This window comes from Scyliorhinus torazame, chromosome 7 (genome assembly GCF_047496885.1).
Source record: "Scyliorhinus torazame isolate Kashiwa2021f chromosome 7, sScyTor2.1, whole genome shotgun sequence".
NCBI classification, from domain to species: Eukaryota; Metazoa; Chordata; class Chondrichthyes; order Carcharhiniformes; family Scyliorhinidae; genus Scyliorhinus; species Scyliorhinus torazame.
In genome coordinates this window covers 4,554,363-4,580,965 of record NC_092713.1, presented here as the reverse complement: position 1 = coordinate 4,580,965, position 26,603 = coordinate 4,554,363, and the positions used below count along the sequence as shown (strand labels likewise).

The 26,603-nt window shown below is 54.0% G+C and overlaps 1 protein-coding gene across 1 annotated transcript in view; it reads right to left on the bottom strand.

Moving 5' to 3' along the window:
• LOC140426008 (netrin-G1-like) overlaps nt 1-24,385 on the bottom strand; it is a 262,666-nt gene extending 238,281 nt beyond the window's left edge. Inside the window, exon 1 of the mRNA XM_072510281.1 lies at nt 23,806-24,385. Coding sequence (XP_072366382.1) covers nt 23,806-24,048 — 243 coding nt within the window. The 5' untranslated portion in view covers nt 24,049-24,385. The remainder of the gene's footprint in view (nt 1-23,805) is intronic.
• Nucleotides 24,386-26,603: the final 2,218 nt, after the last annotated feature.

The window sequence follows — 26,603 nt, the reverse complement described above, 5'->3', positions numbered from 1 at the left end:
TACCCAGTGTCCCAACTGTCTTTCACTGTGACACACTGCACCCAGTGTCCCATCTCTCTCTCACATTGTGTCACACTGTACCCAGTGTCCCATCTCTCTCTCTCACTGTGTCACACTGTACCCAGTGTCCCATCTCTCTCTCTCTCTCCCTGTGTCACCCTGTTCCCAGTGTCCCATCTCTCTCACTCACACAGTTTCACACTGTACCCAGTGTCCCATCTCTCTCTCACACTGTGCCACACTGTACCCAGTGTCCCATCTCTCTCTCTCACTGTGTCACACTGTACCCAGTGCCCCATCTCTCTCTCACTGTGTCACACTGTACCCAGCGTCCCATCTCTCTCTCACACTGTGTCATACAGTACCCAGTGTCCCATCTCTCTCACACTGTGTCACATTGTACCCAGTGTCCCATCTCTCTCACACTGTGCCACACTGTACCCAGTCTCCCATCTGTCTTTCAATGTGTCACACTGTACCCAGTCTCCCATCTCTCTCTCACTGTGTCACACTGTACCCAGTGTCCCATCGCTCTCTCACTGGGTCACACTGTACCCAGTGTCCTATCTCTCTCTCTCACTGTGTCACACTGTACCCAGTGTCCCATCTCTCTCTCACTGGGTCACACTGTACCCAGTGTCCCATCTCTCTCTCTCACTGTGTCACACTGTACCCAGTGTCCCATCGCTCTCTCACTGGGTCACACTGTACCCAGTATCCCATCTCTCTCTCACACTGTGTCATACTGTACCCAGTGTCCCATCTCTCTCACACTGTGCCACACTGTACCCAGTGTCCCATCTGTCTTTCACTGTGTCACACTGTACCCAGTGTCCCATCTCTCTCTCTCACTGTGTCACACTGTACCCAGTGTCCCATCGCTCTCTCACTGGGTCACACTGTACCCAGTGTCCCATCTCTCTCTCTCACTGTGTCACACTGTACCCAATGTTCCATCTGTCTTTCACTGTGTCACACTGTACCCAGTGTCCCATCTCTCTCTCACATTGTGTCACACTGTACGCAGTGTCCCATCTCTCTCTCTCACTGAGTGACCCTGTACCCAGTGTCCCATCTCTCTCTCTCTCACTGTGTTACACTGTACCCAGTGTCCCATCTCTCTCTCACTGTGTCACACTGTACCCAGTGTCCCATCTCTCTTTCACATTGTGTCACACTGTACCCAGTGTCCCATCTCTCTCTCTCACTGAGTCACACTGTACCCAGTGTCCCATCTCTCTCTCTCTCACTGTGTCACACAGAACCCAGTGTCCCATCGACCTCACATTGTGTCACACTGTACATAGTGTCCCATCTCTCTCTCTCACTGTGTGACACTGTACCCAGTGCCCCATCTCTCTCTCACTGTGTCACACTGTACCCAGCGTCCCATCTCTCTCTCAAACTGTGTCATACTGTACCCAGTGTCCCATCTCTCTCACACTGTGCCACACTGTACCCAGTGTCCCATCTCTCTCACACTGTGTCATACTGTACCCAGTGTCCCATCTCTCTCACTCACTGTGTCACACTGTACCCAGTGTCCCATCTCTCTCTCTCTCACTGTGTCACCCTGTACCCAGTGTCCCAACTGTCTTTCACTGTGTCACACTGTACCCAGTGTCCCATCTCTCTCTCACATTGTGTCACACTGTACCCAGTGTCCCATCTCTCTCTCTCACTGTGTCACACTGTACCCAGTGTCCCATCTCTCTCTCTCTCCCTGTGTCACCCTGTTCCCAGTGTCCCATCTCTCTCACTCACACAGTTTCACACTGTACCCAGTGTCCCATCTCTCTCTCACACTGTGTCACACTGTACCCAGTGTCCCATCTCTCTCTCTCACTGTGTCACACTGTACCCAGTGCCCAATCTCTCTCTCACTGTGTCACACTGTACCCAGCGTCCCATCTCTCTCTCACACAGTGTCATACTGTACCCAGTGTACCATCTCTCTCACACTGTGTCACACTGTGTCACACTGTGTCACACTGTACCCAGTGTCCCATCTCTCTCACACTGTGCCACACTGTTCCCAGTGTCCCATCTGTCTTTCCCTGTGTCACATTGTACCCAGTGTCCCATCTCTCTCACACTGTGTCACACTGTACCCAGTGTCCCATCGCTCTCTCACTGGGTCACACAGTACCCAGTGTCCCATCTCTCTCTCTCACTGTGTCACACTGTACCCAGTGTCCCATCTCTCTCTCTCTCACTGTGTCACCCTGTACCCAGTGTCCCATCTGTCTTTCACTGTGTCACACTGTACCCAGTGTCCCATCTCTCTCGCACATTGTGTCACACTGTACCCAGTGTCCCATCTCTCTCTCTCACTGTGTCACACTGTACCCAGTGCCCCATCTCTCTCTCTCAAACTGTGTCACACTGTACCAAGTGCCCCATCTCTCTCTTTCACTGTGTCACACTGTACCCAGTGCCCCATCGATCTAACATTGTGTCACACTGTACCCAGTGTCCCATCTCTCTCTCTCACTGTGTCACACTGTACCCAGTGTCCCATCGCTCTCACATTGTGTCACACTGTACCCAGTGTCCCATCTCTCTCTCTCACTGTGTCACACTGTACCCAGTGCCCCATCTCTCTCACTGTGTCACACTGTACCCAGCGCCCCATCTCTCTCTCAAACTGTGTCATACTGTACCCAGTGTCCCATCTCTCTCACACTGTGCCACACTGTACCCAGTGTCCCATCTGTCTTTCAATGTGTCACACTGTACCCAGTGTCCCATCTCTCTCTCTCACTGTGTCACACTGTACCCAGTGTCCCATCGCTCTCTCACTGGGTCACACTGTACCCAGTGTCCCATCTCTCTCTCTCACTGTGTCACACTGTACCGTGTCCCATCTCTCTCTCTCTCACTGTGTCACACTGTACACAGTGTCCCATCTCTCTCACTCACACTGTGTCACACTGTACCCAGCGTCCCATCTCTCTCTCACATTGTGTCACACTGTACCCAATGTCCCATCTCTCTCTCTCACTGTGTGACGCTGTACCCAGTGCCCCATCTCTCTCTCACTGTGTCACACTGTACCCAGCGTCCCATCTCTCTCTCAAACTGTGTCATACTGTACCCAGTGTCCCATCTCTCTCACACTGTGCCACACTGTACCCAGTGTCCCATCTGTCTCACAGTGTGCCACACTGTACCCAGTGTCCCATCTCTCTCTCACACTGTGTCACACTGTACCCAGTGTCCCATCTCTCTCTCTCACTGTGTCACACTGTACCCAGTGCCCCATCTCTCTCTCACTGTGTCACACTGTACCCAGCGTCCCATCTCACTCACACTGTGCCACACTGTACCCAGTGTCCCATCTCTATCTCACACTGTGTCATACTGTACCCAGTGTCCCATCTCTCTCACACTGTGCCACACTGTACCCAGTGTCCCATCTGTCTTTCACTGTGTCACACTGTACCCAGTGCCCCATCTCTCTCACACTGTGCCACACTGTACCCAGTGTCCCATCTGCCTTTCACTGTGTCACATTGTATCCAGTGTCCCATCTCTCTCACACTGTGCCAGACTGTACCCAGTGTCCCATCTGTCTTTCACTGTGTCACATTGTATCCAGCGTCCCATCTCACTCACTCTGTGCCACACTGTACCCAGTGTCCCATCTCTATTTCACACTGTGTCATACTGTACCCAGTGTCCCATCTCTCTCACACTGTGTCACACTGTGTCACACTGTACCCAGTGTCCCATCTCTCTCACACTGTGCCACACTGTTCCCAGTGTCCCATCTGTCTTTCCCTGTGTCACATTGTACCCAGTGTCCCATCTGTCTCACAGTGTGCCACACTGTACCCAGTGTCCCATCTCTCTCTCACACTGTGTCACACTGTACCCAGTGTCCCATCTCTCTCTCTCACTGTGTCACACTGTACCCAGTGCCCCATCTCTCTCTCACTGTGTCACACTGTACCCAGCGTCCCATCTCACTCACACTGTGCCACACTGTACCCAGTGTCCCATCTCTATCTCACACTGTGTCATACTGTACCCAGTGTCCCATCTCTCTCACACTGTGCCACACTGTACCCAGTGTCCCATCTGTCTTTCACTGTGTCACACTGTACCCAGTGCCCCATCTCTCTCACACTGTGCCACATTGTACCCAGTGTCCCATCTGCCTTTAACTGTGTCACATTGTATCCAGTGTCCCATCTCTCTCACACTGTGCCACACTGTACCCAGTGTCCCATCTGTCTTTCACTGTGTCACATTGTATCCAGCGTCCCATCTCACTCACACTGTGCCACACTGTACCCAGTGTCCCATCTCTATTTCACACTGTGTCATACTGTACCCAGTGTCCCATCTCTCTCACACTGTGCCACACTGTTCCCAGTGTCCCATCTGTCTTTCCCTGTGTCACATTGTACCCAGTGTCCCATCTCTCTCACACTGTACCCAGTCTCCCATCTGTCTTTCAATGTGTCACACTGTACCCAATCTCCCATCTCTCTCTCACTGTGTCACACTGTACCCAGTGTCCCATCTCTCTCTCTCACTGTGTCACACTGTACCCAGTGTCCCATCTCTCTCTCTCTCACTGTGTCACCCTGTACCCAGTGTCCCATCTGTCTTTCACTGCGTCACACTGTACCCAGTGTCCCATCTCTCTCTCACATTGTGTCACACTGTACCCAGTGTCCCATCTCTCTCTCTCACTGTGTCACACTGTACCCAGTGCCCCATCTCTCTCTCTCAAACTGTGTCACACTGTACCCAGTGCCCCACCTCTCTCTTTCACTGTGTCACACTGTACCCAGTGTCCCATTTCTCTATCTCACTGTGTCACATAGTACCCAGTGCCCCATCGATCTAACATTGTGTCACACTGTACCCAGTGTCCCATCTCTCTCTCTCACTGTGTCACACTGTACCCAGTGTCCCATCGCTCTCACATTGTGTCACACTGTACCCAGTGTCCCATCTCTCTTTCTCACTGTGTCACACTGTACCCAGTGCCCCATCTCTCTCTCACTGTGTCACACTGTACCCAGCGTCCCATCTTTCTCTCAAACTGTGGCATACTGTACCCAGTGTCCCATCTCTCTCACACTGTGCCACACTGTACCCAGTGTCCCATCTGTCTTTCAATGTGTCACACTGTACCCAGTGTCCCATCTCTCTCTCTCACTGTGTCACACTGTACCCAGTGTCCCATCGCTCTCTCACTGGGTCACACTGTACCCAGTGTCCCACCTCTCTCGCTCACTGTGTCACACTGTACCCAGTGTCCCATCTCTCTCTCTCACTGTGTCACCCTGTACCCAGTGTCCCAACTGTCTTTCACTGTGACACACTGCACCCAGTGTCCCATCTCTCTCTCACATTGTGTCACACTGTACCCAGTGTCCCATCTCTCTCTCTCACTGTGTCACACTGTACCCAGTGTCCCATCTCTCTCTCTCTCTCCCTGTGTCACCCTGTTCCCAGTGTCCCATCTCTCTCACTCACACAGTTTCACACTGTACCCAGTGTCCCATCTCTCTCTCACACTGTGCCACACTGTACCCAGTGTCCCATCTCTCTCTCTCACTGTGTCACACTGTACCCAGTGCCCCATCTCTCTCTCACTGTGTCACACTGTACCCAGCGTCCCATCTCTCTCTCACACTGTGTCATACAGTACCCAGTGTCCCATCTCTCTCACACTGTGTCACATTGTACCCAGTGTCCCATCTCTCTCACACTGTGCCACACTGTACCCAGTCTCCCATCTGTCTTTCAATGTGTCACACTGTACCCAGTCTCCCATCTCTCTCTCACTGTGTCACACTGTACCCAGTGTCCCATCGCTCTCTCACTGGGTCACACTGTACCCAGTGTCCTATCTCTCTCTCTCACTGTGTCACACTGTACCCAGTGTCCCATCTCTCTCTCACTGGGTCACACTGTACCCAGTGTCCCATCTCTCTCTCTCACTGTGTCACACTGTACCCAGTGTCCCATCGCTCTCTCACTGGGTCACACTGTACCCAGTATCCCATCTCTCTCTCACACTGTGTCATACTGTACCCAGTGTCCCATCTCTCTCACACTGTGCCACACTGTACCCAGTGTCCCATCTGTCTTTCACTGTGTCACACTGTACCCAGTGTCCCATCTCTCTCTCTCACTGTGTCACACTGTACCCAGTGTCCCATCGCTCTCTCACTGGGTCACACTGTACCCAGTGTCCCATCTCTCTCTCTCACTGTGTCACACTGTACCCAATGTTCCATCTGTCTTTCACTGTGTCACACTGTACCCAGTGTCCCATCTCTCTCTCACATTGTGTCACACTGTACGCAGTGTCCCATCTCTCTCTCTCACTGAGTGACCCTGTACCCAGTGTCCCATCTCTCTCTCTCTCACTGTGTTACACTGTACCCAGTGTCCCATCTCTCTCTCACTGTGTCACACTGTACCCAGTGTCCCATCTCTCTTTCACATTGTGTCACACTGTACCCAGTGTCCCATCTCTCTCTCTCACTGAGTCACACTGTACCCAGTGTCCCATCTCTCTCTCTCTCACTGTGTCACACAGAACCCAGTGTCCCATCGACCTCACATTGTGTCACACTGTACATAGTGTCCCATCTCTCTCTCTCACTGTGTGACACTGTACCCAGTGCCCCATCTCTCTCTCACTGTGTCACACTGTACCCAGCGTCCCATCTCTCTCTCAAACTGTGTCATACTGTACCCAGTGTCCCATCTCTCTCACACTGTGCCACACTGTACCCAGTGTCCCATCTCTCTCACACTGTGTCATACTGTACCCAGTGTCCCATCTCTCTCACTCACTGTGTCACACTGTACCCAGTGTCCCATCTCTCTCTCTCTCACTGTGTCACCCTGTACCCAGTGTCCCAACTGTCTTTCACTGTGTCACACTGTACCCAGTGTCCCATCTCTCTCTCACATTGTGTCACACTGTACCCAGTGTCCCATCTCTCTCTCTCACTGTGTCACACTGTACCCAGTGTCCCATCTCTCTCTCTCTCCCTGTGTCACCCTGTTCCCAGTGTCCCATCTCTCTCACTCACACAGTTTCACACTGTACCCAGTGTCCCATCTCTCTCTCACACTGTGTCACACTGTACCCAGTGTCCCATCTCTCTCTCTCACTGTGTCACACTGTACCCAGTGCCCAATCTCTCTCTCACTGTGTCACACTGTACCCAGCGTCCCATCTCTCTCTCACACAGTGTCATACTGTACCCAGTGTCCCATCTCTCTCACACTGTGTCACACTGTGTCACACTGTGTCACACTGTACCCAGTGTCCCATCTCTCTCACACTGTGCCACACTGTTCCCAGTGTCCCATCTGTCTTTCCCTGTGTCACATTGTACCCAGTGTCCCATCTCTCTCACACTGTGTCACACTGTACCCAGTGTCCCATCGCTCTCTCACTGGGTCACACAGTACCCAGTGTCCCATCTCTCTCTCTCACTGTGTCACACTGTACCCAGTGTCCCATCTCTCTCTCTCTCACTGTGTCACCCTGTACCCAGTGTCCCATCTGTCTTTCACTGTGTCACACTGTACCCAGTGTCCCATCTCTCTCGCACATTGTGTCACACTGTACCCAGTGTCCCATCTCTCTCTCTCACTGTGTCACACTGTACCCAGTGCCCCATCTCTCTCTCTCAAACTGTGTCACACTGTACCAAGTGCCCCATCTCTCTCTTTCACTGTGTCACACTGTACCCAGTGCCCCATCGATCTAACATTGTGTCACACTGTACCCAGTGTCCCATCTCTCTCTCTCACTGTGTCACACTGTACCCAGTGTCCCATCGCTCTCACATTGTGTCACACTGTACCCAGTGTCCCATCTCTCTCTCTCACTGTGTCACACTGTACCCAGTGCCCCATCTCTCTCACTGTGTCACACTGTACCCAGCGCCCCATCTCTCTCTCAAACTGTGTCATACTGTACCCAGTGTCCCATCTCTCTCACACTGTGCCACACTGTACCCAGTGTCCCATCTGTCTTTCAATGTGTCACACTGTACCCAGTGTCCCATCTCTCTCTCTCACTGTGTCACACTGTACCCAGTGTCCCATCGCTCTCTCACTGGGTCACACTGTACCCAGTGTCCCATCTCTCTCTCTCACTGTGTCACACTGTACCGTGTCCCATCTCTCTCTCTCTCACTGTGTCACACTGTACACAGTGTCCCATCTCTCTCACTCACACTGTGTCACACTGTACCCAGCGTCCCATCTCTCTCTCACATTGTGTCACACTGTACCCAATGTCCCATCTCTCTCTCTCACTGTGTGACGCTGTACCCAGTGCCCCATCTCTCTCTCACTGTGTCACACTGTACCCAGCGTCCCATCTCTCTCTCAAACTGTGTCATACTGTACCCAGTGTCCCATCTCTCTCACACTGTGCCACACTGTACCCAGTGTCCCATCTGTCTCACAGTGTGCCACACTGTACCCAGTGTCCCATCTCTCTCTCACACTGTGTCACACTGTACCCAGTGTCCCATCTCTCTCTCTCACTGTGTCACACTGTACCCAGTGCCCCATCTCTCTCTCACTGTGTCACACTGTACCCAGCGTCCCATCTCACTCACACTGTGCCACACTGTACCCAGTGTCCCATCTCTATCTCACACTGTGTCATACTGTACCCAGTGTCCCATCTCTCTCACACTGTGCCACACTGTACCCAGTGTCCCATCTGTCTTTCACTGTGTCACACTGTACCCAGTGCCCCATCTCTCTCACACTGTGCCACACTGTACCCAGTGTCCCATCTGCCTTTCACTGTGTCACATTGTATCCAGTGTCCCATCTCTCTCACACTGTGCCAGACTGTACCCAGTGTCCCATCTGTCTTTCACTGTGTCACATTGTATCCAGCGTCCCATCTCACTCACTCTGTGCCACACTGTACCCAGTGTCCCATCTCTATTTCACACTGTGTCATACTGTACCCAGTGTCCCATCTCTCTCACACTGTGTCACACTGTGTCACACTGTACCCAGTGTCCCATCTCTCTCACACTGTGCCACACTGTTCCCAGTGTCCCATCTGTCTTTCCCTGTGTCACATTGTACCCAGTGTCCCATCTCTCTCACACTGTACCCAGTCTCCCATCTGTCTTTCAATGTGTCACACTGTACCCAGTCTCCCATCTCTCTCTCACTGTGTCACACTGTACCCAGTGTCCCATCTCTCTCTCTCACTGTGTCACACTGTACCCAGTGTCCCATCTCTCTCTCTCTCACTGTGTCACCCTGTACCCAGTGTCCCATCTGTCTTTCACTGCGTCACACTGTACCCAGTGTCCCATCTCTCTCTCACATTGTGTCACACTGTACCCAGTGTCCCATCTCTCTCTCTCACTGTGTCACACTGTACCCAGTGCCCCATCTCTCTCTCTCAAACTGTGTCACACTGTACCCAGTGCCCCACCTCTCTCTTTCACTGTGTCACACTGTACCCAGTGTCCCATTTCTCTATCTCACTGTGTCACATAGTACCCAGTGCCCCATCGATCTAACATTGTGTCACACTGTACCCAGTGTCCCATCTCTCTTTCTCACTGTGTCACACTGTACCCAGTGCCCCATCTCTCTCTCACTGTGTCACACTGTACCCAGCGTCCCATCTTTCTCTCAAACTGTGTCATACTGTACCCAGTGTCCCATCTCTCTCACACTGTGCCACACTGTACCCAGTGTCCCATCTGTCTTTCAATGTGTCACACTGTACCCAGTGTCCCATCTCTCTCTCTCACTGTGTCACACTGTACCCAGTGTCCCATCGCTCTCTCACTGGGTCACACTGTACCCAGTGTCCCACCTCTCTCGCTCACTGTGTCACACTGTACCCAGTGTCCCATCTCTCTCTCTCACTGTGTCACCCTGTACCCAGTGTCCCAACTGTCTTTCACTGTGACACACTGCACCCAGTGTCCCATCTCTCTCTCACATTGTGTCACACTGTACCCAGTGTCCCATCTCTCTCTCTCACTGTGTCACACTGTACCCAGTGTCCCATCTCTCTCTCTCTCTCCCTGTGTCACCCTGTTCCCAGTGTCCCATCTCTCTCACTCACACAGTTTCACACTGTACCCAGTGTCCCATCTCTCTCTCACACTGTGCCACACTGTACCCAGTGTCCCATCTCTCTCTCTCACTGTGTCACACTGTACCCAGTGCCCCATCTCTCTCTCACTGTGTCACACTGTACCCAGCGTCCCATCACTCTCTCACACTGTGTCATACTGTACCCAGTGTCCCATCTCTCTCACACTGTGTCACATTGTACCCAGTGTCCCATCTCTCTCACACTGTGCCACACTGTACCCAGTCTCCCATCTGTCTTTCAATGTGTCACACTGTACCCAGTCTCCCATCTCTCTCTCACTGTGTCACACTGTACCCAGAGTCCCATCGCTCTCTCACTGGGTCACACTGTACCCAGTGTCCTATCTCTCTCTCTCACTGTGTCACACTGTACCCAGTGTCCCATCTCTCTCTCACTGGGTCACACTGTACCCAGTGTCCCATCTCTCTCTCTCACTGTGTCACACTGTACCCAGTGTCCCATCGCTCTCTCACTGGGTCACACTGTACCCAGTATCCCATCTCTTTCTCACACTGTGTCATACTGTACCCAGTGTCCCATCTCTCTCACACTGTGCCACACTGTACCCAGTGTCCCATCTGTCTTTCACTGTGTCACACTGTACCCCGTGTCCCATCTCTCTCTCTCACTGTGTCACACTGTACCCAGTGTCCCATCGCTCTCTCACTGGGTCACACTGTACCCAGTGTCCCATCTCTCTCTCTCACTGTGTCACACTGTACCCAATGTTCCATCTGTCTTTCACTGTGTCACACTGTACCCAGTGTCCCATCTCTCTCTCACATTGTGTCACACTGTACGCAGTGTCCCATCTCTCTCTCTCACTGAGTGACCCTGTACCCAGTGTCCCATCTCTCTCTCTCTCACTGTGTTACACTGTACCCAGTGTCCCATCTCTCTCTCACTGTGTCACACTGTACCCAGTGTCCCATCTCTCTTTCACATTGTGTCACACTGTACCCAGTGTCCCATCTCTCTCTCTCACTGAGTCACACTGTACCCAGTGTCCCATCTCTCTCTCTCTCACTGTGTCACACAGAACCCAGTGTCCCATCGACCTCACATTGTGTCACACTGTACATAGTGTCCCATCTCTCTCTCTCACTGTGTGACACTGTACCCAGTGCCCCATCTCTCTCTCACTGTGTCACACTGTACCCAGCGTCCCATCTCTCTCTCAAACTGTGTCATACTGTACCCAGTGTCCCATCTCTCTCACACTGTGCCACACTGTACCCAGTGTCCCATCTCTCTCACACTGTGTCATACTGTACCCAGTGTCCCATCTCTCTCACACTGTGTCACACTGTACCCAGTGTCCCATCTGTCTTTCACTGTGTCACACTGTACCCAGTGTCCCATCTCTCTCTCACTGTGTCACACTCTACCCAGTGTCCCATCGCTCTCTCACTGGGTCACACTGTACCCAGTGTCCCATCTCTCTCTCTCACTGTGTCACACTGTACCCAGTGTCCCATCTCTCCCTCTCTCACTGTGTCACCCTGTACCCAGTGTCCCATCTGTCTTTCACTGTGTCACACTGTACCCAGTGTCCCATCTCTCTCTCACATTGTGTCACACTGTACCCAGTGTCCCATCTCTCTCTCTCACTGTGTCACACTGTACCCAGTGTCCCATCTCTCTCTCTCACTGTGTCACACTGTACCCAGTGCCCCATCTCTCTCTCTCAAACTGTGTCACACTGTACCCAGTGCCCCATTTCTCTCTTTCGCTGTGTCACACTGTACCCAGTGTCCCATTTCTCTATCTCACTGTGTCACACAGTACCCAGTGTCCCATCGACCTAACATTGTGTCACACTGTACCCAGTGTCCCATCTCTCTCTCTCACTGTGTCACACTGTACCCAGTGCCCCATCTCTCTCTCACTGTGTCACACTGTACCCAGCGTCCCATCTCTCTTTCAAACTGTGTCATACTGTACCCAGTGTCCCATCTCTCTCACACTGTGCCACACTGTACCCAGTGTCCCATCAGTCTTTCAATGTGTCACACTGTACCCAGTGTCCAATCTCTCTCCCTCACTGTGTCACACTGTACCCAGTGTCCCATCGCTCTCTCACTGGGTCACACTGTACCCAGTGTCCCATCTCTCTCGCTCACTGTGTCACACTGTACCCAGTGTCCCATCTCTCTCTCTCTCACTGTGTCACCCTGTACCCAGTGTCCCAACTGTCTTTCACTGTGTCACACTGTACCCAGTGTCCCATCTCTCTCTCACATTGTGTCACACTGTACCCGGTGTCCCATCTTCTCCCTCACTGTGTCACACTGTACCCAGTGTCCCATCTCTCTCTCTCTCCCTGTGTCACCCTGTTCCCAGTGTCCCATCTCTCTCACTCACACTGTGTCACACTGTACCCAGTGTCCCATCTCTCTCTCACACTGTGTCACACTGTACCCAGTGTCCCATCTCTCTCTCTCACTGCGTCACACTGTACCCAGTGCCCCATCTCTCTCTCACTGTGTCACACTGTACCCAGCGTCCCATCTCTCTCTCACACTGTGTCATACTGTACCCAGTGTCCCATCTCTCTCTCACACTGTGTCATACTGTACCCAGTGTCCCATCTCTCTCTCTCTCACTGTGTCACACTGTACCCAGTATCCCATCTCTCTCTCACACTGTGTCATACTGTACCCAGTGTCCCATCTCTCTCACACTGTGCCACACTGTACCCAGTGTCCAATCTGTCTTTCAATGTGTCACACTGTACCCAGTGTCCCATCTCTCTCTCTCACTGCGTCACACTGTACCCAGTGTCCCATCGCTCTCTCACTGGGTCACACTGTACCCAGTGTCCCATCTCTCTCTCTCACTGTGTCACACTGTACCCAGTGTCCCATATCTCTCTCTCTCACTGTGTCACCCTGTACCCAGTGTCCCATCTGTCTTTCACTGTGTCACACTGTACCCAGTGTCCCATCTCTCTCTCACATTGTGTCACACTGTACACAGTGTCCCATCTCTCTCTCTCACTGTGTCACACTGTACCCAGTGTCCCATCTCTCTCTCTCACTGGGTCACACTGTACCCGGTGTCCCATCTCTCTCTCACTGGGTCACACTGTACCCAGTGTCCCATCTCTCTCTCACTGTGTCACCCTGTACCCAGTGTCCCATCTCTCTCTCTCTCACTGTGTTACACTGTACCCAGTGTCCCATCTGTCTTTCACTGTGTCACATTGTACCCAGTGTCCCATCTCTCTCTCTCACTGTGTCACACTGTACCCAGTGTACCATCTCTCTTTCACTGTGTCACACTGTACCCAGTGTCCCATCTCTCTCTCTCACTGTGTCACACTGTACCCAGTGTCCCATCGCTCTCTCACTGGGTCACACTGTACCCAGTGTCCCATCTCTCTCTCTCACTGTGTCACACTGTACCCAGTGTCCCATCTCTGTCTTTCACTGTGTCACACTGTACCCAGTGTCCCATCTCTCTCACACTGTGCCACACTGTACCCAGTGTCCCATCTGTCTTTCACTGTGTCACACTGTACCCAGTGTCCCATCTCTCTCTCTCACTGTGTCACACTGTACCCAGTGTCCCATCGCTCTCTCACTGGGTCACACTGTACCCAGTGTCCCATCTCTCTCTCGCACTGTGTCACACTGTACCCAGTGTCCCATATCTCTCTCTCTCACTGTGTCACCCTGTACCCAGTGTCCCATCTGTCTTTCACTGTGTCACACTGTTCCCAGTGTCCCATCTCTCTCTCACATTGTGTCACACTGTACACAGTGTCCCATCTCTCTCTCTCAATGTGTCACCCTGTACCCAGTGTCCCATCTCTCTCTCTCTCACTGTGTTACACTGTACCCAGTGTCCCATATTTCTCTCACTGTGTCACACTGTACCCAGTGTCCCATCTCTCTTTCACATTGTGTCACACTGTACCCAGTGTCCCATCTCTCTCTCTCACTGTGTCACACTGTACCCAGTGTCCCACCTCTCTCTCACTGTGTCACACTGTACCCAGTGTCCCACCTCTCTCACACTGTGCCATACTGTACCCAGTGTCCCATCTCTCTCTCTCACTGTGTCACACTGTACCCAGTGTCCCATCTCTCTCTCTCACTGTGTCACACTGTACCCAGTGTCCCATCTCTGTCTTTCACTGTGTCACACTGTACCCAGTGTCCCATCTCTCTCTCACACTGTGCCACACTGTACCCAGTGTCCCATCTGTCTTTCACTGTGTCACACTGTACCCAGTGTCCCATCTCTCTCTCTCACTGTGTCACACTGTACCCAGTGTCCCATCTCTCTCTCTCACACTGTGTCACACTGTACCCAGTGTCCCATCTCCCTCTCTCACTGGGTCACACTGTACCCAGTGTCCCATCTCTCTCTCTCACTGTGTCACACTGTACCCAGTGTCCCATATCTCTCTCTCTCACTGTGTCACCCTGTACCCAGTGTCCCATCTGTCTTTCACTGTGTCACACTGTACCCAGTGTCCCATCTCTCTCTCACATTGTGTCACACTGTACACAGTGTCCCATCTCTCTCTCTCACTGTGTCACCCTGTACCCAGTGTCCCATCTCTCTCTCTCTCACTGTGTTACACTGTACCCAGTGTCCCATCTTTCTCTCACTGTGTCACACTGTACCCAGTGTCCCATCTCTCTTTCACATTGTGTCACACTGTACCCAGTGTCCCATCTCTCTCTCTCACTGTGTCACACTGTACCCAGTGTCCCACCTCTCTCTCTGTGTCACACTGTACCCAGTGTCCCACCTCTCTCACACTGTGCCACACTGTACCCAGTGTCCCATCTGTCTTTCACTGTGTCACATTGTACCCAGTGTACCATCTCTCTCTCTCATTGTGTCACACTGTACACAGTGTCCCATCTCTCTCTCTCACTGTGTCACCCTGTACCCAGTGTCCCATCTCTCTCTCTCACTGTGTCACACTGTACCCAGTGTCCCATCTCTCTCTCTCTCACTGTGTTACACTGTACCCAGTGTCCCATCTTTCTCTCACTGGGTCACACTGTACCCAGTGTCCCATCTCTCTCTCTCACTGGGTCACACTGTACCCAGTGTCCCATCTCTCTCTCACTGTGTCACACTGTACCCAGTGTCCCATCTCTCTCTCTCTCACTGTGTTACACTGTACCCAGTGTCCCATCTTTCTCTCACTGGGTCACACTGTACCCAGTGTCCCATCTCTCTCTCTCACTGGGTCACACTGTACCCAGTGTCCCATCTCTCTCTCTCACTGTGTCACACTGTACCCAGTGTCCCACCTCTCTCTCACTGTGTCACACTGTACCCAGTGTCCCACCTCTCTCACACTGTGCCACACTGTACGCAGTGCCCCATCTGTCTTTCACTGTGTCACACTGTACCCAGTGTACCATCTCTCTTTCACTGTGTCACACTGTACCCAGTGTCCCATCTCTCTCTCTCACTGGGTCACACTGTACCCAGTGTCCCATCTCTCTCTCACTGGGTCACACTGTACCCAGTGTCCCATCTCTCTCTCTCACACTGTGTCACACTGTACCCAGTGTCCCATCTCTGTCTTTCACTGTGTCACACTGGACCCAGTGTCCCATTTCTCTCTCTCACTGTGTCAGTGCGGGAGCGGATGGGGAGGGGTCGGTGTGGGAGCGGATGGGGTAGGGGTCGGTGTGGGAGCGGATGGGGGAGGGGTCGGTGTGGATGGGGGAGGGGTCGGTGAGGGAGTGGGTGAAGGGGGAGGGGTCGGTGTGGGAGCGGATGGGGGAGGGGTCGGTGTGGATGGGGGAGGGGTCAGTGAGGGAGTGGGTGAAGGGGAGGGGTCGGTGTGGGAGCAGATGGGGGAGGGGTCGGTGTGCGAGTGGGTGAAGGGGGAGGGGTCGGTGTGGAGTGGATGGATGGGGAGGGGGAGGTGTGGGAGCGGGTGGAGGGGTTGGTGTGGGGGCGGATGGGGGAGGGTTCGGTGTGGATGGGGGAGGGGTCGGTGTGGGAGCGGATGGGGGAGGGTCGGTGTGCGTGTGGGTGAAGGGGGAGGGGTCGGTGTGGAGCGGATGGAGGGGTCAGTATGGATGCGGGAGGGGTCGGTGTGGAAGTGGATGGATGGGGAGGGGGAGGTGTGGGAGTGGGTGAAGGGGGTGGGGTCGGTGTGGGAGTGGGTGAAGGGGGAGGGGTCGGTGTGGGGTGGATGGATGGGGAGGGGGAGGTGTGGGAGTGGGTGAAGGGGGCGGGGTCGGTGTGGGAGCGGATGGGGGAGGGGGGGGTGTGGGAGCGGGTGGTGGAGGGGGGGTCGGTGTGGGAGTGGGTGAAGGGGGAGGGGTCTGTGTGGGGGCGGATGGGGGAGGGGTGGGTGTGGGAGCGGATGGGGGCGGGGTGGGTGTGGGAGCGGATGGGGAGGGCGGGGTGTGGGAGCGGGTGAAGGGGGAGGGGTCGGTGTGGGAGCGGATGGGGGAGGGGTGGGTGAGGGAGCGGGTGGTGGAGGGGGGGTCGGTGTGGGAGCGGATGGGGGAGGGGTGGGTGTGGGAGCGGAAGGGGGAGGGGTGGGTGTGGGAGCGGATGGGGGAGGGGTGGGTGTGGGAGCGGATGGGGGAGGGGTCGGTGTGGGGGCGGATGGGGGAGGGGTGGGTGAGGGAGTGGGTGAAGGGGGAGGGGTCGGTGTGGGGTGGGTGGATGGGGAGGGGTGGGTGTGGGAGTGGGTGAAGGGGGAGGGGTCGGTGTGGGAGCGGATGGGGGAGGGGTCGGTGTGGATGGGGGAGGGGTGGGTGAGGGAGTGGGTGAAGGGGGAGGGGTCGGTGTGGGAGCGGATGGGGGAGGGGTGGGTGAGAGAGTGGGTGAAGGGGGAGGGGTCGGTGTGGGGTGGATGGATGGGGAGGGGTGGGTGTGGGAGTGGGTGAAGGGGAGGGGTCGGTGTGGGAGCGGATGGGGGTGGGGTGGGTGTGGGGGCGGATGGGGGAGGGGTGGGTGTGGGAGTGGGTGAAGGGGGAGGGGTCGGTGTGGATGGGGGAGGGGTCGGTGTGGGAGCGGATGGGGGAGGGGTCGGTGAGGGAGTGGGTGAAGGGGGAGGGGTCGGTGTGGATGGGGGAGGGGTCGGTGAGGGAGTGGGTGAAGGGGGAGGGGTCGGTGTGGATGGGGGAGGGGTCGGTGAGGGAGTGGGTGAAGGGGGAGGGGTCGGTGTGGATGGGGGAGGGGTGGGTGTGGGAGTGGGTGAAGGGGGAGGGGTCGGTGTGGATGGGGTGAAGGGGGAGGTGTCGGTGTGGATGGGGGAGGGGTGGGTGTGGGAGTGGGTGAAGGGGGAGGGGTCGGTGTGGGAGCGGATGGGGGAGGGGTCGGTGTGGATGGGGGAGGGGTCGGTGCGGATGGGGGAGGGGTGGGTGGGGGAGGGGTGGGTGTGGGAGTGGGTGAAGGGGGAGGGGTCGGTGTGGGGGCGGATGGGGGAGGGGTCGGTGAGGGAGTGGGTGAAGGGGGAGGAGTCTGTGTGGGGGCGGATGGAGGCAGCATCGTGTAGGGGGACAGGTTTGAGGGCTCTGTTGTCGGTGCCCCTCCCGTTCTCCCCGGTCCAGTACTCCATAAACCCAGTGGTGTTTCCAGGGTCCCGAATGTGGTGCCAGTACAGGCAGAGGTTTGTGTTGGAGGGAATGTCGTTGTGGGCGCCGATATGCGAGAGTCCGAGGATTGACCAATGGGGCTGGACGCGAGAGCCCGGGGGTGACGACAGGTGGGGATAGAGTATTTCACGGACTTGTTTATAGGGGACAAGTTGGCAGGTCTGGAGGAGTTGGAGAAAATATGTCAGTAACCCAACGGGGAATGGCCTTAGGTATCTGCCGGTGAGGGACTGTGTGAGAGAGGGGCTGCCCTTCCCGGGGCTGCCCTTCCCGGGGCTGCCCTTCCCGGGGCTGCCCTTCCCGATGCTGCCCTTCCCGGGGCTGCCCTTCCCGGGGCTGCCCTTCCCGATGCTGCCCTTCCCGGGGCTGCCCTTCCCGATGCTGCCCTTCCCGGGGCTGCTCTTCCCGATGCTGCCCTTCCCGGGGCTGCCCTTCCCGGGGCTGCCCTTCCCGGGGCTGCCCTTCCCGGGGCTGCCCTTCCCGGGGCTGCCCTTCCCGATGCTGCCCTTCCCGGGGCTGCCCTTCCTGGGGCTGCTCTTCCCGATGCTGCCCTTCCCGGGGCTGCCCTTCCCGGGGCTGCCCTTCCCGGGGCTGCCCTTCCCGGGGCTGCCCTTCCCGGGGCTGCCCTTCCCGGGGCTGCCCTTCCCAGTGCTGCCCTTCCCGGGGCTGCCCTTCCCGGTGCTGCCCTTCCCGGGGCTGCCCTTCCCGGGGCTGCCCTTCCCAGTGCTGCCCTTCCCGGGGCTGCCCTTCCCGGGGCTGCCCTTCCTGGGGCTGCTCCTCCGGTGTTGCAGGGCAGGTTGTTGTTCGAGGGTGACATTGGGGAGTGGAGGATGTTGGATATGTACAGGGAATTGATGGCGAGGGAGGGCGCCCCGGATGAGGAGGTTAGGCGCAAATGGGAGGAGGAGTAGGGAGGGGGTGTGAGGGCTGGAAGTGGAACGAGGCCTTGCGGAGAGTGAATGCGTCCACATCGTGCGTGAGGTTGAGCCACATCCAGTTGAAGATGGTGCACTGGGCCCGCATGACGGCGGTGAGGATGGGCCGATTCTTCGCGGGGGGAGAGGATAGGTGTGGGCGGGGTGGCAATCACATCCACGTGTTTCGGGCGTGTCCAAACCTGTGGGGTTCTCACATGTTATGTCCGGGATTCTGGGTTTGGAGGTGGCCCCGAGTCCGGAGGTGGCGATATTCGGAGTGTCGGGAGATCTGGGAGTCCGGGGGGGGGAGAGGCCGATGTTTTGGCCTTTGCCTCCCTGATTGCCTGGTGACGGATTTTATTATGTCGGAGGGTCTGGGAGCCCCCGAAGGCGGGGGGTGGGGGTTAGCCACCTGGCTGAATTCCTGCTGTTGGAGAAGATCATGTTTGCTTTGCAGGGATCGGAGGACGGGCTCACCCAGAGATGGAAACTGGTCATTGATTTGTCCAAGGTGGATTGAGGGATCAGTGAGGGGGAGAGGGGGGAGGGTGTCGGGAGGCTGGGGGGGGGGGATAAGGGGGAAAGGTTCGGAAGGTGGGCTGTGGAGGGGTGTTGGTGCTGGGGAAGTTGGGGGGGTGAGTGTTTTCTGTTCATGTTGATCTTTTGGTTTTCTGGGACGAAATCCTCCGGAAACGGCGTGATGTCCGCCGACTGGCGCCCAAAACGGCGAAAATGCTCCGCATCTTTGGGGGCCGAGCCCCAACCTTAAGGGGCTAGGTCGGCGCCGGACGAATTTCCGCCCCCCCCAGCTGGCGGAAAAGGCCTTTGGTGCCCCACCAGCTGGCGCGGAAATGACATCTCCGGGCGGCGCATGTGCGGGAGCGTCAGCGGCCGCTGACAGTTTCCCGCGCATGCGCGGTGGAGGGAGTCTCTTCCACCTCCGCCGTGGTGGAGACCGTGGCGGAGGCAGAAGGGAAAGAGTGCCCCCACGGCACAGTCCCGCCCGCGGATCGGTGGGCCCCGAGCGTGAGCCAGGCCATCGTGGGGGCACCCCCCGGGGCCAGATCGCCCCGCGCCCCCCCCCAGGACCCCGGAGCGCGCCCGCGCCGCCTTGTCCCGCCGGTAAGGTAGGTGGTTTAATTTACGCCGGCGGGACAGGCAATTTATCGGCGGGACTTCGGCCCATCCGGGTCGGAGAATCGAGCGGGGGGGCTCGCCAACCGGCGCGGCGCGATTCCCGCCCCCGCCGAATATCCGGTGCCGGAGACTTCGGCAACCGGCGGGGGGTCGGAGAATCTCGCCCCCGATATTTTCACGTATTTCGGTAAAAAGCCCTGATTAAAAATATTTTTTTAAAAAGAAAAGTGCTGCCTGTTAGAACATAGAGCCATTCGGCCCACTCTGTCTGGCCAACCCACTCAAGCCCTCACTTCCACCCTATCCCCATCACCCAATAACCCCTCTTAAACCTTTTTTTTGGACACTAAGGGCAATTTATCGTGGCCAATCCACCTAACCTGCACATCTTTGGACTGTGGGAGGAAACCGGAGCACCCGGAGGAAACCCACGCACACACGGGGAGGATGTGCAGACTCCGCACAGACAGTGACCCAGCGGGGAGTCGAACTTGGGACACTGGCGCTGTAAAGCCACAGTGCTAACCACTGTGCTACCGTGCTGCCCACAGAAGGTTGTAAGAGGGAATTAAGCCATGTGACTGGTCTAACAGCAGAATCTGCGTCTCTCCCTCAGCCCAGTCTCAAACCTGACGGTGGGATTTGAACTCCTGTTCTCTGAATTCGAGGCTGGTGTAACACCAACCCGCCCGCACCACAGCCCGAAGGTGATATCACCCCAGCATCTGTGCAGAAACGGGGTTCATTGCACCAATGTTACAGTCACAGTCTGAATACATTCTCACCCCGAACACTTTCCGGCCCACTCCCCCACTCACACTGAACACACACTCAGAGAACAGGAGACGCAACAGATTGGGAAAGAGAGAGCGAGCAAATGTGTAAAAGAAACAGACGCATCTTAAAAAGTAGCAGAGAAAGGCGCCAGTTTCAGGCACTGACTGACTTAGCCAAGGTGACGAGACACAGATTACCTGGTTATTATCACAGTGTTGTCTGTGGGATCTTGCTGTGTACAAAGTGGCTGATCTGTCTCCTCAATGACCGCGTACCCGCTGTCTGGGATGTTGCTGAATTCACCCTGAGCTGGGAAGGTGACAGAGTGACACCTAATCTGCTCCGACTGAGCCCAGTCTGTGCAGCAGACACATCTCCAACAGGGGGATAGGGAACAGCGCTCGGATTTGCCTCAAAGACAGCGATTGTTTTAGAGCGGTTCATTAATCGGCCGAGGGAATAATTCCCTCGGATAAACTACACGTTCTCCAATGAATTCTACATTTTTAATTATTAAATCAGGAGTATTCCCCGAGCAATGATGTAGGAACCAGTTATCCTGAGGAGATGGTGAACACGAGGAGAGGATAATTCACAGACAAGATTCACCAGAAGAAACCCTATGTCGGGTTTTGGGCGCGTTTAGCAGGATGTCCGCACCAACAGCGCCAAGAACCATCTCACTATTCAGCGGCACTTTGCTCTTTGTTTTGGTATCGGGGAGTTTCTCTCTGCCAAGACTGCCCTGACACCGACCACCCCACGGGTCTCCACCGGCCTTGCGACACCCCCGCAAGGTGCCATTCTGAATGGTCCACACTTTTTGAATGAAATTAGATTAGCCAATCAAGGCCTGCTTTAAATATACAGATCTGGATCACGCACAGCCAGTGTCACAAATGTCGTGAAATTCAATGGCCTCGTCCTGACCAACTCAGTCGCGTGGAGGCCGCCAAAACGCACCCGATATTTCCAAACAGACATGGATTTACAATACAGCAATTTCATTCCAGGACACAGAAGGTGAAATAGAAAAACATGAATTGGATCCAAACTGGTGCTTTTTGTGCGAAATCAGAACTTTGTTCAATGAAACATCTCCCAGCAGCTCCACAGAGACTGAACATTATAAACATCGGAGTCTGCAAACACGGGCAGCACAGTAGCATTGTGGATAGCACAATTGCTTCACAGCGCCAGGGTCCCAGGTTCGATTATCCGCTGGGTCACTGTCTGTGTGGAGTCTGCACGTTCTCCCCGTGTCTGCGTGGGGTTCCTCCGGGTGCTCCGGTTTCCTCCCACAGTCCAAAGATGTGCAGGTTAGGTGGATCGGCCATGATAAATTGCCCTTAGTGTCCAAAATTGTCCTTCGTGTTGGGTGGGGTTACTGAGTTATGGGAATAGGGTGGAGGTGTTGACCTTCGGCAGGGTGCTCTTTCCAAGAGCCGGTGCAGACTCGATGGGCCGAATGGCCTCCTTCTGCACTGTAAATTCTATGATAATCTATGATCGATGAAAACTGAACACAATCCCACTAGAAATATTGGACATTCCCCACTGGGGATATCGGACAGTCAGATACACAATTGGACACATTCCCCACTGGGGATATCGGACAGTCAGATACACAATTGGACACATTCCCCACTGGGGACATTGGACAGTCAGATACACAATTGGACACATTTCTCACTGGGGATATTGGACAGTCAGATACACAATTGGGCACATTCCCCACTGGGGATATCGGACAGTCAGATACACAATTGGGAATATTTCTCACTGGGGATATCGGACAGTCAGATACACAATTGGACACATTCCCCACTGGGGATATCGGACAGTCAGATACACAATTGGACACATTCCCCACTGGGGACATTGGACAGTCAGATACACAATTGGACACATTCCCCACTGGGGATATCGGACAGTCAGAAACACAATTGGACACATTCCCCACTGGGGATATCGGACAGTCAGATACACAATTGGACACATTCCCCACTGGGGACATTGGACAGTCAGATACACAATTGGACACATTTCTCACTGGGGATATTGGACAGTCAGATACACAATTGGGCACATTCCCCACTGGGGATATCGGACAGTCAGATACACAATTGGGCACATTCCCCACTGGGAATATCGGACAGTCAGATACACAATTGGACACATTCCCCACTGGGGATATTGGACAGTCAGATACACAATTGGACACATTTCTCACTGGGGATATTGGACAGTCAGATACACAATTGGACACATTCCCCACTGGGGATATCGGACAGTCAGATACACAATTGGGAATATTTCTCACTGGGGATATCGGACAGTCAGATACACAATTGGACACATTCCCCACTGGGGATATCGGACAGTCAGATACACAATTGGACACATTCCCCACTGGGGATATTGGACAGTCAGATACACAATTCGGCACATTCCCCACTGGGGATATTGGACAGTCAGATACACAATTGGACACATTCCCCACTGGGGATATTGGACAGTCAGATACACAATTGGGCACATTCCCCACTGGGGATATTGGACAGTCAGATACACAATTGGGCACATTCCCCACTGGGAATATTGGACAGTCAGATACACAATTGGACACATTTCTCACTGGGGATATTGGACAGTCAGATACACAATTGGGCACATTCCCCACTGGGGATATCGGACATGTCAGATACACAATTGGACACATTCCCCACTGGGGATATTGGACAGTCAGATACACAATTGGACACATTTCTCACTGGGGATATTGGACAGTCAGATACACAATTGGGCACATTCCCCACTGGGGATATCGGACAGTCAGATACACAATTGGGCACATTCCCCACTGGAGAAATTGGACAGTCAGGTACACAATTGGACACATTCCCCACTGGGGATATCGGACAGTCAGATACACAATTGGGCACATTCCCCACTGGGGATATTGGACAGTCAGATACACAATTGGACACATTCCCCACTGGAGATATCGGACAGTCAGATACACAATTCGACACATTCCCCACTGGGGATATCGGACAGTCAGATACACAATTGGACACATTCCCCACTAGGAATATTGGACAGTCAGACACACAGTTCCACAAACTCTGTTAATGATAATCCAATGTGGGGGTTTGAAGGGAATTAATTTGAATAAAAGCCATTCAGTGAGTGTCCATTCCAGTACAGAGACTGATTCAGAAAAGTTTTTACTCACCAGTGTGCAGTACATCTCGGGGATTTCTCTACACGTACTGTTGGAGGGATCCAGCCTGATCTTCAGGAATCTGGTGAGCAGGGCAGCCTCAGGCTGGCAGGCCATATAATCCCAACTGAGCCCCTGGTCCCAGTGAACCTGAGTCTTACACAGATCATAATGACCCCAGGATGGGAAATGCTGGGCAGCAAGAGACAGGGTCGTCCAGAGGGCCTGAAGAGGCAGCACGCTGAACAAGCTCATCACTTTGATTGGATCTTACTCAGAGAGGGAGGATCCCAATCCGTCTGGGGGTGATTCAGGTGTCTCCACTCCGACTGGATTCTCACTCAGGCACGAAGAACATCGTTGTGGCTTATAGTGTTCCGGGTGTTGGGAATTGCTGCTGTTTTCCCAGTTTTGATGGTGATGTTCCCAGTGATTGGAATTCCAGCTGTTTTCCCAGTGTTGGTGGGATGTTCCGGTTGTTGGGAATTCCAGCTGTTTTCCCAGTATTGGTGGGGATATTCCGGGTGTTGGGAATTCCAGCTGTTTTCCCAGTGTTGGTGGCAATATTCCCGGTGTTGGGAATTCTAGCTGTTTTCCCAGTGTTGGTGGGGATATTCTGGGTGTTGGGAATTCAAGCTGTTTTCCCAGTGTTGGTGGGGATATTCCGTGTGTTGGGAATTCCAGCTGTTTTCCCAGTATTGTTGGGAATATTCCGGGTTTTGGGAATTCTTGCTGTTTTCCCAGTGTTGGTGGGGTTGTTCCCGGTGTTGGGAATTCCAGTTGTTTTTCCCAGTGTTGGTGGGGATTTTCCCGGTGTTGTGATTCCCAGCTGTATTTCCAGTGTTGGTGGGGATGTTCCTGGTGTTGGGAATTCTAGCTGTTTTCCCAGTGTTGGTGGGGTTGTTCCCAGTGTTGGGAATTCCAGTTGTTTTTCCCAGTGTTGGTGGGGATGTTCCCGGTGTTGGGAATTCCAGTTGTTTTTCCCAGTGTTGGTGGGGATTTTCCCGGTATTGTGATTCCCAGCTGTATTTCCAGTGTTGGTGGGGATGTTCCTGGTGTTGGGAATTCTAGCTGTTTTCCCAGTGTTGTTGGGGATATTCCGTGTGTTGGGAATTCCAGCTGTTTTCCCAGTATTGTTGGGGATATTCTGGGTTTTGGGGATTCTTGCTGTTTTCCCAGTGTTGGTGGGGTTGTTCCCAGTGTTGGGAATTCCAGTTGTTTTTCCCAGTGTTGGTGGGGATGTTCCCGGTGTTGGGAATTCCAGTTGTTTTTCCCAGTGTTGGTGGGGATCTTCCCGGTGTTGTGATTCCCAGCTGTATTTCCAGTGTTGGTGGGGATGTTCCCGGTGTTGGGAATTCTAGCTGTTTTCCCAGTGTTGTTGGGGATGTTCCGGGTGTTGGGAATTGCTGCTGTTTTCCCAGTTTTGATGGTGATGTTCCCGGTGATTGGAATTCCAGCTGTTCTCCCAGTGTTGGTGGGATGTTCCGGTTGTTGGGAATTCTTGCTGTTTTCCCAGTGTTGGTGGGGATATTCCGGGTGTTGGGAATTCCAGCTGTTTTCCCAGTGTTGGTGGCAATATTCCCGGTGTTGGGAATTCTAGCTGTTTTCCCAGTGTTGGTGGGGATATTCTGGGTGTTGGGAATTCACGCTGTTTTCCCAGTGTTGGAGGGGATATTCCGTGTGTTGGGAATTCCAGTTGTTTTCCCAGTATTGTTGGGGATATTCCTGGTGTTGGGATTTCCAGCTGTTTTCCCAGTGTTGGTGGGGATGTTCCCGGTGTTGGGAATTCCAGCTGTTTTCCCAGTGTTGGTGGGGAAGTTCCCGCTGTTGGGAATTCCAGTTGTTTTCCAAGTGTTGGTGGGGATATTCCGGGTGTTGGGAATTCCAACTGTTTTCCCAGTGTTGGTGGGGATCTTCCCGGTGTTGTGATTCCCAGCTGTATTTCCAGTGTTGGTGGGGATGTTCCCGGCGTTGGGAATTCTAGCTGTTTTCCCAGTGTTGTTGGGGATATTCCGGATGTTGGGATTTCCAGCTGTTTTCCCAGGTTTGGTGGGGATGTTCTCGGTGTTGGGAATTCCAGTTGTTTTCCCAGAGTTGGCGTGGATATTCCAGGTGTTAGGAATTTCAGCTGTTTTCCCAGTGTTGGTGGGATGTTCCCGGTGTTGGGAATTCCAGTTGTTTTCCCAGTATTGTTGGGGATATTCCGGGTGTTGGGATTTCCAGCTGTTTTCCCAGTGTTGGTGGGGATGTTCCCGGTGTTGGGAATTCCAGCTGTTTTCCCAGTGTTGGTGGGGATGTTCCCGCTGTTGGGAATTCCAGTTGTTTTCCAAGTGTTGGTGGGGATATTCCGGGTGTTGGGAATTCCAGTTGTTTTCCCAGAGTTGGCGTGGATATTCCAGGTGTTAGGAATTTCAGCTGTTTTCCCAGTGTTGGTGGGATGTTCCCGGTGTTGGGAATTCCAGTTGTTTCCCCAGTATTGTTGGGGATATTCCGGGTGTTGGGAATTCCAGCTGTTTTCCCAGTGTTGGTGGCAATATTCCCGGTGTTGGGAATTCTAGCTGTTTTCCCAGTGTTGGTGGGGATATTCTGGGTGTTGGGAATTCAAGCTGTTTTCCCAGTGTTGGAGGGGATATTCCGTGTGTTGGGAATTCCAGCTGTTTTCCAAGTATTGTTGGGGATATTCCGGGTTTTGGGAATTCTTGCTGTTTTCCCAGTGTTGGTAGGGTTGTTCCCAGTGTTGGGAATTCCAGTTGTTTTTCCCAGTGTTGGTGGGGATGTTCCCGGTGTTGGGAATTCCAGTTGTTTTTCCC